Source organism: Seriola lalandi, unplaced genomic scaffold (assembly GCF_002814215.2).
Source record: "Seriola lalandi dorsalis isolate HSWRI2012SDOR001 ecotype SW California unplaced genomic scaffold, Sedor1 jcf7180002054559, whole genome shotgun sequence".
NCBI lineage: Eukaryota > Metazoa > Chordata > Actinopteri > Carangiformes > Carangidae > Seriola > Seriola lalandi.
Window position 1 is genome coordinate 1065818 of NW_019525112.1, and position 14313 is coordinate 1080130.

General features: G+C 41.0%; 1 protein-coding gene across 1 annotated transcript in view; it reads right to left on the reverse strand.

Annotated features, from left to right (window-relative positions):
- The window catches only part of cckbrb (cholecystokinin B receptor b), a 26869-nt gene extending 18270 nt beyond the window's left edge, over positions 1–8599 (reverse strand). Inside the window, exon 1 of the mRNA XM_023415980.2 lies at positions 8239–8599. Within this exon, the coding sequence (XP_023271748.1) occupies positions 8239–8392 (154 nt within the window). The 5' untranslated portion in view covers positions 8393–8599. The remainder of the gene's footprint in view (positions 1–8238) is intronic.
- Positions 8600–14313: the final 5714 nt, after the last annotated feature.

Below are 14313 nucleotides of genomic sequence, written 5' to 3' on the forward strand. Positions count from 1 at the left end.
GTTGGAGAAAGTGGCGGCCATTTTGAAGGAGGCAGAGTCAAGGAGAGAAGCCTTTTTGAGCTAAACTCTCCCCTGCCGGATTAGGCTGTGCTCTTGCCCCCCCCCCCCCCCCCACCCCCCCACTCTCCAAGACAATGAGGGATGTAGAGTAGTAGTAGAGATATTAAAGTCCAATACCCAAAGTGAAGTACAATATTGTCACTGGGGCTTTAGCATTGTAGATTTGTTATATATTGTCACTAATTCACTATTCCCTGTGTCAGCTGAATCCAAATGGCCAACAAATCTTTTCCCCTTTATTTGGGTAATTTCTCAATAGGATGCAGAGACTGAAATAAAACTCCATAAGAGCCAGGGATACCAGATATTAACATGCCTACATTAATAGAAGTAGGCTACACACATTAATGTACTGCGTAGTGATACCATATTAGATCACTGTTACAAAATAAATGAACACATTTGAGTACAACAGATAGTTAAAAATATGATTGTAACTAGAGCCACTGGGAATTCAATATTGGATGGAAACAAGAGTTAATATTTTAAGGTATAACAATGACTTTATACCCAAGTTAAAATCATTTTTTATACATTTTTTTTTTTTACTTTAATTATCCTTATTCTTATGTGCATTTGGTTATTTTGTGTTTTGATCTGAGGCTGCATGATCTCAGAAACACTGAAAAACATTTCATCTACATGTGATAAACATTCAGATCAGTAGCTAATGGCTTGTAGCTGGTACAAAGGCAGCCCACCATAGCCAATTAGTATTAATTAGCTCTATGTTTTCAATCTTTAAGTGCCATTACCAGTTCCTTCATTGTAAGTCAAATTTAAGTACCAACATTAACATTTTCCACCCGCAAATACAGAATACTGTAAAGTACAAAATACTGTAGCATGCAGCCCAAAGCCTGTCGGTGCCTTCAGCCATTAGCAGCTTCACTGGATCATATCCTATAAAGTCCATGTTATCTGCTTCCTCTGTTATCGTCACCTAACCCCCTGCTTAGACATAACACTTTTTATTGGGTTACCTGCGCCTGTATCCTGGGGATTAGAGGCACCCATGTGCACCACATCCACAGCACAGAAATCAAATTCACTCAAACATAAGACCAAACTTCATTGACACAGTTGTAGGTGCATGCACAACCAAACACACTGAAGCCTTAATACCATGAAAAGCCTTAAAAAAAAACACAGGAACAAAGCAGCAATGCCAGCCACACAGCTACATGACTCATATGTGATGCCATTTTTCATCCTGTCAGGAAAACACAGCTTTTTAGATTGTGCTAACAATAAGTAACAGTTGTTTTTTTTTTAAGAATCAGTTGGTATCATTGATTAATGTTTTCTCTATCAATACCTTGAGGGTTATTCTTTAAGGATCAGAAAATCATTGACCCTCAGCATCACAAATGGCATGAAGAACAAAAGACAATTTATTTCAGCCTTATTTCCTCTGGCCTGCGTCATATCTGTTCATTGTAATCCTGAATCTGACTCATACTCATTTACAGCAATCCCCCTCAGACGTAAATATGTGAATTGTGCACAACTGGCTGGGGCACATTATCTGAACACCACTCATCTGTGTGTTTATCAAAAGGCGAGTCGAGCAGGAAAGGTCTGCTGCACAAGAGCTGACACAAAGTGAAAGAGGAACATCAAACGGAGGATTTAGCTTCTGCAAAACCACGTGGACACCCGGGGTTCATATATGAAAGCAGGGTGACGGCTTGTCACTCAATTGATTTAATGCTCTGGCCTCCACCCAGCCACTCGGAAATGTTTTTGTATCACTTGCAGGCTTAGTGATTCAGGCTCAGCGTGGTCAGCAAAAGTCAGTAAGTCACTCTGTCTCTCTCTCTCCCTCTCCCTCTCCCTCTCCACATAAACACTCATGCACATACAGTCTTCGCATCCAATGGCATGTGGCTTCACCATCTGTCTCACACACTCCCATGCAAATAAAAAGCAGTAGCCTCTAATGTGGTGGGTACTGTTCTACTGGCAGAGCATCAGAGTGTCTTCACGAGAACAAGCTTGCAAATGTCAGCGCCTAAAATGTTTAATTTTGTGCTTCTGTGCGCATGAGGGTGCACATGCATCTGCATGAGTGTAATGTAAATGTGCAGACAGATGATTGGTAAGAGAGAAGAACCAGCACTCTCTCTCTCCTTTATTACTGTCTCTCTCTCTCTCTCTCTCTCTCTCTCCCGCCAAATGAAATATGTTAGCTTCTGCCTAATCGGAGTCAGTTAGCCTTCGTGCGTGCTCTCTGGCTGTGTGGGAAACGCTGATAACTCCCTCAGCACATTCATTCTTTCCTTCAGGCAGGAACTTCCAATAGCTGCTAATGATCATGTGTGTAGGGCAGACACATTTGTATTAATCACCTCACCTCACCAGCACTTTACCTGCACTCATGTGGCCAATATGTGGGACAGATTAATATTTATACTATATACAGAGAGTGCTCTCCTCTGTTCCACAGCCTCACTTGACTTATTCAGACTACTGCATAAAACTACAGTGTTCATCAAGACAGTTTAAATCATGAAATTATGATTGTTGGCTTCCAGCCTGGGGTTGACCAGAATGTTTGCTTCTTGACACACGGACAGGTCTGCAGCTTCTCTTCAGGCTTTATTGTGACGGTAAGAGAGTAAACCTGCATTTGTTTTTTTTTTTGTTTTTTTTAAACTTGTTGTGAACACAATATTGACATTGACATGTCATCACCTTTTAAGTTGATATGGTGAACATGTTAGCAAACAGTTTCATATTCACTTATCCATCAGTTATGGAGCAACATTTAAATCCAACATTCACTCTCTTTTAACTTTGTTTTTGGTCTCCACCACCTCCCAATGAAAATATCTGGCTCTTCAGCTCCTTAATATTCCACTTTGCTCATCAGCCACAGTAGCTGCTAACTGTTGCTGGCTGCAGTTTGGTTCTGTATAATGAATATTCCACCCACAGATATACAGACTTATTAAATTACTCACTGTTGGGTAGCTAAAACAGGGCATCTGTTTCTACATGATATGATACAGTAAGTTGGAGAAAGTCATGAGGTATAACTACAAAGCTAATGACAGAGAAATCAGCTTTTCATAAGCTTATGATTTCCCATAAGCTACTGTGTGATTATTTTAATCAGACACTGTCTAAGTCCCTGTAGTATAGTTATATTATTCTGATAAACTACTGAGTGACATAGAGCTGTGGATTTTTGTTATTACATGTACATATGATTACATATAAAGATTCAGTCCTCCTGAATATTATGAATCTCCTTAATATAATAATATTAAATATCTTGAACATAATTAATTAAGAATTTCACATTTGTTTTGTATGCTCACAGAATTGGTGAAATATGCCAGTCAAATAGCAAAATACTAATTTGGAAACATATTTCCTTGTTTGTAACAGGATGAAATAAAGTTGGTCGAACTATTCCTTTTAACTCTGATGAGGTTCATGATTTTCAATAGCTGAGCACCTGGCAGAGCGGCAACTCACAAACTAATTTACATCCCTTCCTTTTCAGTCCCTTTGCCTTTTCCCTTGCCTCCTGCACCATCACTGCTCTTTGTGCCAGCTCACATCTCTGTACCACACTGCAGTGAAGCTAGAGGCTCAGTGCAAGTTTAATTAAACACTGGAGCAACACCTTCATAGTTAAGATTAAGTCATTACAGAAATCAACAGTGACCATTTGGCAAGGTTTGTTAGCATTCGGCCCCATCAATTATTCAGAGGGTTAGGGTTATTTGCAGTTCAGGGAGCCAAATGACAGAAGGGAAGCCTGTGGCAGTGGAGTTGTGGGTTGTGCTTTCATGAGTGTGTGTGCAGTGCCCATCAGCCATGTCTGACCACTGGCTCTGGAACACAGTCTGCTCTCTGTTTACAGACCGGAGGCACGGTGAGCAGCTGAGCAGGTTGCGGAAAGAAATTACTTTGGAATTTCCAGAGTTTTCTCCTTCGCAATTACCTGAAATAATCTTGACAGATTCACGGGTGCAATTAATATGCCATTTATATCTTATCAGAGTCCATTACCTGCACATATCTCAGTAATGTATCTGGATTTGGTTACATTACATACATACAGTCTTTGATATCAGACACCCTTGTGTTCACACACTTTTCCATTCAAGTGGATGGGAAAGTGTAGGTCTTAGATTTTTGGACTCGACCGTATGTAATACACATTTTACACAGTTTAATTCAACTGTGCAAATGAGTCAGTGAATCAGTTTTAACCATAGACTGTAAATAAAAATGGATGTGGCCTCCGTGACGTCATCCATAGGTTTCTGAAGAGGGGTTTTGAAGCTCAGAGTGGGACGTTTCGCCGTCCCCATCTTGCCAGTACCTGACCCCGCCAAAACCGCGGCTAATACAAATTGGGCAAGGAGGGGGGGTGCGTGTCGAGCTGAGACTTCAGTGCATGCTGGCTTGTGGCAGTCATACGCTAACCGACCTGTCGCTCAAAGCGGCACTCCCTCAATTATGCAGAACTTTAAGCCTTAGTAAAATTTGAACAAGTGAGTTATATAAAAATTCACCCCCTGTACATTTGTCATGAAGGAGGAAATTAGCTGTAGAGACCAAAACTGTTTTTTGTACCAGGCTGTAAACATGTTTATCTCTGCTGTAAAGTTGGGCATTTTAATATGGGAGTCTGTGGGGAGTGACTCGTTTTTGGAGCCAGCCTCAAGCGGCCATTCGAAGAAGTCCAGTTATTGGTACTTCCATGTCAGGTTGGTTCTAACACTTCATTACTGTTACTTTACCAGGAATTTCAGTGTTGGGTGTGAAAGGCTGATGAACAGATGCTAACAATAACACTGAAGTGATTCAAGCTAAAAGTTTACTTCAGTGGCAGAGGCTATTATTACATATGCAACGAAATAGTGGATGAATTAATAATGACGTTCGTATTCCAGTCATGAATATTTAAGAATTCATTTTTTTCACTCAGTGTATCAGACATTATATTGACTATGAATCACACTCCCCCTCTCTGGCTAATACATATGAAGTGTGCGTCACAGTCTATCCCAGTTGGCCCATGGTGGCTTCACCTATCAGTGCAAAGCCAGCTCTGCTCCTGTAAGACCAAGGTATTGGTAAATGTCACAGCTAGTGGCTAATCCAGCATGGTAAATGTCATCTGAACCTTGTCACTAAGCCAAGTGCACCCCAGAACAGTTGATGGAGGCGCTTAACGAAAACCACTGTCTGCTGACTGACGGACTACAGCAGGAAATTCGCAGTGCCTGTGGTCACGGCGGTCAAAATACAAAACAGCACGGCACACAGCACAGGCATCTAAGGTCTCAACAAACAGGGAGAGTGAGATGAGAGTGTTTGAGTGATGGAGGTAGTGAAATACATACAAACAGGAGTGAGGTGGAGCACGGTGGTGGCAGAGAAGGGGGAAATGAAAAGCAGGGCCGGGTCTTTGTTGTGTAAGGAATAAACTGCTTTGTGTTCCGGGATTGAACAGGGTGTTCCTGGCAAGTGACTGATAACCTCTCTTTTGTTTCCGTCATTATCATCTCCAAAGTAACAATCTCCCACTGCTGTAGCTTACGATGAATTGCACTACAACCAGCCAGAATCCGAGATAATCCTGACATTTTTATTGACTCTATTGTTGTTCACCTATATCTTGTGTAGTAAACAGGGTGTGACAGGCATCTGCTAAAGACACTTTAACATCAAGTCTACGTCAGGGATGTCAAACCATGTGCCACGAAGCACTTAGAGTCTGCAGCTTTTCGTTCCAAATCACAGAGACAACACCTGGGCTGCATTCAATGTGACAACATTTTGATGCCGCTCGATAGAGCGATATGTTTCCCCTGATCGCTGGACAAGGTTTTTCCTCGCTTTGAGGTGTGCTTGCTCTGGTTTGGAGGCTGTGTCAGGGGTCGATGCCAATATCCATTCTGAAAATCTCACACAGCTGTGACATATTTAAATGCTGAAATGTTTTAGAGAGATATCAGTGACACATTGGGTGCATTTTGCATAATGCATTAGCACCTGGCAGATTTTAAAAAAGGTTGTGTGTTGACCAGCCCTGTCTGGTAAATGTCTCTCAAACTCCTACATCACATTCTAATACTGGCTTTACTTTAATAAAGTAATCAGAGCCCTAACCTAGTAAAATCTTAAGTGTTATTCACTCCAACTTGACAAAGCTCCTTCAGAGCCACAGACAACATCATAGATATTAAACATGTCCTTTACAGCTTGATGAAGACAAAGCTGTGCATGTTTTCTGCCACAGTGGCAACTATGAACACTAGCTTACATTACATAGATATGTTTTGGCAGCTTTAAACATGTTATATCATTAATAACAAAAAATGTGAAATGTGACATAGTCACAGGCAAATGCTCAGACCTCCCTGGTATAGTGAAATATTAGTGCGAGCAGGTGGGAATTTGAATGTGACACAACTCAATCTCCTACACAAACACAGCAGCGGCGTCACGGACGGAAAGAGTAGATGGGAAGAATGAGTGGACATGGTGGAAAAGTAATTGATTTCTGGAGTGAGGGATTGACTGAAGATGGTGACAGCAGTAATACAAAGGCTCACACATCCTGATTTTTGCCCTTTATATGACGGGTGCAAAGTCCTGTTAGACGTTACAGTGGGAATGCAAAATAGAGAGAAAAAAGGGAGTGAAAAGCTACACTGGAAGGAAGTGATAATCTTTGAGTGACACCGCGTGTGTGAAATAACTAAATAGTGCAGCATAGAAATGGATTAAGCTCCACCCTTAACTGTGCTGCTGCAATTCTCGCCAGACATCTGTACCTGTCAAATGTGTCTTTGGTGGGTTTGTAATTTGCTAAATACTGATTTAGCTCAGCATAATGAGTCATACCCATCCCTGAGTGCTTGAAATGACTGATTTCAGGTAAAGGTAGGAATGACAGAAGTTAACTGAAACCATTGAGAATATAATACTGTGTGTCAACAGTTGGGAAGCTCCTATCTCTCACTTATGATGCTCTCACCAGCTCAATGAAGGTGCTCAATCTCTGCAGTGTCTTTTATACACACGTAGCCCAGCCCCCCTCACCCCAAACACACACACACACACACACACAAGCACACCTCATCTACACACACACACACACACACACACACACACACACACACCTCATCGGCATATGGAAACACTGAAAAACAATTGTTAGGGACGGAAATAGCAAGTGTTGATTGAGAAAGTAGCAGGTGGAGAGAGGACTGTGATGAAATTGCAGGAGTGATGACGCACTTCAGTGTTCTCTCTAGTTCACAAGCTCAAGTCAAATCAGTTTCATTTATATCACTCAAAATCACAAATTGGCGTCAGTGGGTTTTAAGATCTGTATAACATACGACACCCTCTAACCTTACACCCTGGATTTTGGATAAAGTGTTTTGAAAGTACAGAAAAAGCAGAACACAGGAAAATGAGGCACAGTCCAGATATGCAGCCATCTGACTGTTTTTTTTTTTTTTGTGTGTGAATAAATCCCTTGTGTGGCCAGGATTTGACTCCTTACTGTTTCTCTCTTTCTGTGTGTGTGTGTGTGTGTGTGTGTGTGTGTGTGTGTGTGTGTGTGTGTGTGTGTGTGTGTGTGTGTTTACTCTCTGATTTGTATTCCACTGTAACCCCATTGATTAATTTCTTAAAATAAAACAACATAGAACCAAATAACTCAGCTTTACCTAATAAGCACATCAGGATCATAACCTACTCCCAGAGATTTACCAAAATCACTCCAACTAGGAAATTACTTCATGTGAACTATGTCTTTCATAAACATTTTTTAAAATTCAAGCAAAAAAAAAAAAAAAAGTTCCACTGATTCTTTTTCCTTTTATGTGGGCCAGTTATTTGAGGGAAGTGAATTTCATGAATAATCTGTTTACCCTCCTTTGAAATTGGAGATCAGCTGGCTTTCCAGCCTCACACATCTGTGATCCTGCGCTGACAGCCTAACCTTCAGCTGAATTGGGTTATTTAAAGGAAAGCCACAGTGAACTTTCTTGCAGTATTGTAGTTTTGCTTCCTTTTCATCTCTGACGGGATGTAAGTTAAATCAATTTATATGACAACTTCACACTAAAAAGTAGAAATATACACTATACGACATTTTATGGAGGTAAATGTTGAGTCATGTGTGAGTTCGCTCACCTCTCTGCCTCGTGCGCCGGGGTACGAGTGTGACGGCGTTGCAGGTGATGTTTTGCTCCAAACTCCCGTTACCGGCTCCGCTGTGCTGCACGTCAGTCTGCGCTCCGACGCACTCCGGGGAAGTAGAGGTCTCATTTTGCGCATACAGATCCATGTTTCTGATTTAGCGTTGTCTAGACTTAGCCTATTAAAAGTTCATCTCTGACTTGGTGTCAATTTTTGTCTGAGTCTCTGAAGTGGTGAAATACCCGGACTCTGCATCCATAGTCCGTCTCACTTGGCCTGCAGAATGAGGTAAGGCATTGCTTCCCTGAAACGAAAAAGAAAAAAATAGCAGTTTAAGTACTTTTTCGGTTTTATTTCTCCGCCTCTAAGTACCGCAGATGCGTTAATCAAGGATCGGTGCACACCAGGAGAGGGGAGGAGCGCGGCGCGCTGCTGCGCCTCTGTCAAGTGAACCGCATGGAGAGCGCGAGTGAGTGCAGCAGAGGAGAGTGGAGGGCTAATGTCATATAGGGTGGGTGGCGTGCGTGTGTGTGTGTGTGTGTGTGTGTGTGTGTGTGTGTGTGTGTGTGTGTGTGTGTGTGTGTGAGGGGTGGACAGCAAAACAAAACAAAAAAAAAAAACACTGATCCGGTCTGGTCTGGACTGGTCTGTTTGTGGACACTGACAATATTAATCTTATATGTTGATTTCAAATATATTAACTGACGTCTAGTAAAGCACAGACTGAAAATAACCTATAGTCATATATGTTCATGACGTAGTTATATTGTTTTTGTGGACAAAAGGACTAGAAACTTCTTTCTGTGTGACATATTGTGGCTGTTTGGATTAGTTGAAACAATATGATTCAATCATTCACGAGGAGAAGTTCTTTGGTATAAAAGAAAAAACATGGTAATATGGGGTTGACAGTAATTAAGAAATGATCCAACAATCCCACTATGCCATATTTTATCACATTAGTCCAAATAAACTATAATTTTTGTATCTAAATAGTGACTGGCCTCCTCTCAGTTTTACAATAAATCTTTAAACTGCAGGACATTTTAAATAAATGAGGTTGAGGAGAATTTATAGACCAGATTTGAGTAGAGAGAAAAAAAAAAGATCATGCACCGTGTCCAGGCATTATGATCATTTTGCATTTGTCCACTTCATTTTGGTTTGTGGTTTGATTTTGTAGATTGAAAACATCTGACAGATTTCTCTGAGTTCTTAAATGAGATTAGATGCAGGAACGTTTCCACGTTATTCAAGCTTTTACTGATCTGAAGCCCCCTTGAGTAAAAGCACCTGTAGTGGATACACACTGCTGCCCTCATGTGGTACGTGAGTGCACCTCTTGGCCAGTTGCATGAAGGATCAACAAGTTGTTACAGAGTTGATGAAGAGGGTTCTGTTCTTCAGAATATATAAATGCACATTGCGTTTTTGCCTCAGTCCTTTGGAAGAGGTTGAACTGCAGTGTGAGGAATAAAATTTTTTAAAAAAGGCCGTATCAGAGGTTCTGCTTCATATTTTTCAAAATGTCCATCAGGAGTGTGACAGTACTCTGAAGAGATGGGTACATCCCGTCCTTCCTTCATGGTACTGCAACAATGAAAACATTTAATAAGCTCAGAACTGGCACTACAATATGAATGACTCAGAAACTGTCCTTCATCATAATGATATGAATATGAAGATGTAAGAAATTGGCCTGATCTCACTTTACTCTTGTTTCTAAAGATATTTCAGCAGTGATATGTCAGTGTGCTTCATGTTGTGGAAATTAGTTTTTGGGGTTTTTTTGGGGTTTTTTTAAACATAATTCCATTGATATGCTTTATATTCTGATTATTGACACCCTGTTTGATTATTTCAGTTGTGGTCATAACAAGACCTAGTTGTGTCAATAATCTGATTATTTTGATTTTCATTAATGTCTCGGCTGGTGTGTTATCAAACGCTGGAGTCTCTAAATTATTGTTCAGATTCATATCAGCATCAATCATCTCATCAAGGTTTTACATATCAAGATCATACGTTTTAGCCAGATTGTCCAGCTGCATCGTTGTGCTGTACTGAGCTAGAGATGAGCCACAGTCACAGGTTATATTCTTGTTTTTCCTACAAGGCAAAAGGCAGAAAATTGTGTCTCCCGTGCCACCTGTACATTTGGGAGGTTTAAATGTTGCTGCTTTCCGAGGCATGTTATTGCTGTGGAGATGTGGGGCCGTGTGCTTGGCCTCTGGATGCTCAAATGACTCCCTGATAACGGCTCCCATCATTTCAAGCGGCCCTCCTCTCGTCTTTCTCCTGGTCTAATTAGCTGGCACGAGCAGGTCATGTGCAAAGCTTCTTACCCGAGATAAACAAGCCACGTGAGGATGCCAATCAAGATCAAGAGACAGACTAGTTCTCCCCATTGAGCGCAGTAATCACAAGCTGGCATGACACGTTGATTACTGATGCTCCACTGCTGATGAGGACAGGTTGCAGATAATCATTTCTGCGGGGACACACACACACACACACACACACACACACACACTTTACAGCTCATGTCTGTAGCCTCTGGTGCTGCAGTATAGTATATGCATACTTTGATGCCGCTGTGGAAAAGAGCACTGAGATTATGTTTCACATCAAATAGACACACACCTGCAGCACTGGAGGATTCATCAGTCCAGGCAACCAGCGTCATGGAAATTCTTGCCTTTTGGCAAACACAAGGTGATGACTGAGGGTAATGGACAGTGAATGCATCAGTGCTAAGCCGAGCTGAAGAAGATTCCTGTCTCCTTCCACTCACTTCATCTCTCCTCTGGTTGTGGTTCCGGGACCCCTGGTATCGATTGTTCAAACATGGCTCCAGGCTGGAGGTGAGTGAGTGGCTGCAGGGTTAGAGTTGTGTGTGTGTGTGTGTTATAATGGGGGAGCTCTGAGCACCAAATCATCAGTAGTCTTAAGTGCCTGGTCTGCAGGTACACACACCTGCATGCGAGTGTCCGTGTGTACAAACAGAGAGACAGACGCCCCCAAGCCTCCACAGATTCTTCCATTTCCTGCTTTTGTTCTAAATTTATAGTAGACAGTCCAGCGTCTACTCATATTTTTTACCTGAGCGCCATGTGAAAACCAATATTGGAAAGTAACTAAGTTCATTTACTCAAGTACTGTATTTAAGTACTTGTAGCCTACATATTCAAATTTTTACTACACTACATCTGAGTCAAATATTGTACTTTTTACACCACTACATACTGTATATCTGACAACTGTAGTTACTAGTTACTTCATTGATTAAGATTTGACATTAAAAACAGTATTTCCTGGGGCCCGCTGTCACATTTATATTTATATTTATAAGATATCTAAGAGTACTTAGAGGTGCCACCAAAGAAACATTTACCTGGTTTCATTTAAATAACTGCTGAGTCCCAAAGAGGAAAATATCGAATATAAGCAAAAACTAGAGAAAAGTAAAAGAAAAAAAAATGAATACAAATCCCCTATATTTATCTGGTGAGTTTTTGGAAGGGGCCCAACCTCCAGATTTAGGGGCAGTTGTGGCTCAGGAGGTAGAGCGTTTTATCCACTAATCAGAAGATCAGTAGTTCAATCCCTGGCTCTTCCAGTCTGCATGTCAAAGTGTCCTTGGACAAGATCCTGAACCCCAAACCGCCCCTGATGTATCATCAGTGTGTGTGGTAGAAAAGTGCTATGTAAGTGCAGCCCATTTATCTTTTAGATTGTGATCCACTGACCTAAACTACCAAACAATTAACTTCACTTAAAACAGCTTCAGCATTTGAATGAATGCTTATGCAGTGATGCATTATTATTAGAATCTAATTATATAATAATACACTCACTGAGCACTTTATCAGGAGCACCATAATATTACTGGGTAGTTCCTCCCTCTGCTCTCAAAACAGCCTCGGCTCTTCACGGCATTGATCTTTGAGATTCTGCTCCATGCTGACATGATTGTATCGCATCATTTCTGTAGATTTGTCAGCTGCACATTTATGCTGCCAATCCCCAGTTCTACTACATCCCAAAGCTCTTGACTAGGGAGGCCACTGAAGTACACTGAACTCACTGTCATGTTCATGAATCCAGTTTGAGACGACTTTTACTTAATGGTGCATTATCATGATCGTCGTAGCCATTAGAAGATGGTAAATTGTGGCCATAAAGGGAAGCACACGGTCAGCAACAATACTCAGACAGGCTGTGGCATTCAGATGATGGTTGGTGAGGGACGCAAAGTGTGCCAAGAAAACATTCCCCACACCATTACACCAGCACCACCAGCCGTGACTGTTGACAAAAGGCAGGTTGGGTCAATGGATTCATGCTGTTGATGCCAAACTCTGACCCGACCATCTGTGTGCCTCTTCAGAAATCCAGATTCATCAGAGCAGACTGATGTTTTTAGTCTTCAACTGTTCAGTGTCGATGTGCCTGTTTCCTTCCACAGCTTCGTATTTCTGTTCTCGATCGACAGCAGTGACGTCCTCTCCTGCTGTTGTAGCCCGTCCACCTCAAGGTTCAACACGCTGTTCGTTCTGAGATGCTTTTATACTCACCACAGTTGTGAAGAGAGTTACTGTTGCCTTACTGTCAGTTCCATCCAGTCCGGCCATTCTCCTTCGACTTCACTCATCAACAAAGCGTTTCTGTCCACAGAGTTGCCGCTCATTGGATGGTTTTTGTTTCATTTGGTCATTTTTCACACCATTGTGAGTAAAAACGCTCCCAGGAGATCAGCAGTTTCAGAAACACTCAAAACAGCCCGTCTGGCACCGGCAATCATGCCACAGTCACTGAGATCACATTTTTTTTCTCCATTCTGATGTTTGATGTGACCTGACCTGTGTCTGCAGGATTTTATGTATTACTCTGCTGCTATGTGATTGGCTGATTGGATAATTGTATGAATAAGCAGGTGTACAGGTGTGCCTAATAAAGTGCTTTGTGAGTGTATATATTTTTCTTAAAAAACATTTACTTTGGCACATTTTGCTGATGATATTATTCTACTTGAGCTCATTTTTGAATGCAGGACATTTATTTGCAGATTTGCATTTACAGTATTTTTACATTGTACTTTCAATAAAGTAAAGGTGTTGAATACTTCTTCCAGTGATTGTTTAGTGATAGAGTTCCTGTATTGTTTGTGTCACCAATTCTATATGTACAGCGTGAGCATGGGGCAACATGATGCACATTTCTGCAGACTGTTGAACGACGGTAATGGATATCAGTCCATCTTTCCACCAACAGATACGCATATCTATCGATACACATTATGGCTGTAATGCAATGTAAGAAGCAGCAGTGTGCCAAAAAAGAGAAGGAAAAAAATAATGGTGCATCTAATGCAGGTCTCAAAACATCAGCTAAAAGGGTTTGTAAGTGTTTCATGAGGAAGGAAATGTTTATTAGGTCTCACGAAAACAGTATTTTATATGGTGCCTTTAAGTATAATTTTGAGGGAAGTCAGTGGTGGAGTATTTAGAAGATTTGTGTTAAAGTAGCACTATCACTATGGGAAAAAACATTCAAATATGGGTAAAAATGATGCATTCAAAATTCGACTTATAGTCAGTAAAATTAAACGTACCCACTGAGTGTGAAAAAACTGATGAAATCATGTGTAAACATCATTTAGACTTATCGCTGTGGATTGAACTGAAGAGAAGTCCTCTTTCTCCCTGAGGTACTTAAACAGAGACACCTGAGCTCTGTTTGTTAGAGATTTTACCTCTTCCTAATGGACTACAAAATTCAATACTGTGTGTAAATGAACAATAACATTACCAAGAGTTACAGTCTCCCTGGAGGATTTGAGAAAGGAAGGATATTATCAGAATCATGTTGAACTCTGGGTACAATTATTAAACAGAGACTTAAAAAAAAAAAAGCCTTACCGTAGACATCAGCACAGTAATGATTTAACTTTCTTAACGTTTGCATATTTGATTTGCTTGGCTTTGGTTGAGTTTTTGTCACCTTTGCCCCATCCCGAGGACAGCAGTATTATATTAAGTCTTTTATAACCAAAGGACTCTCCCATTG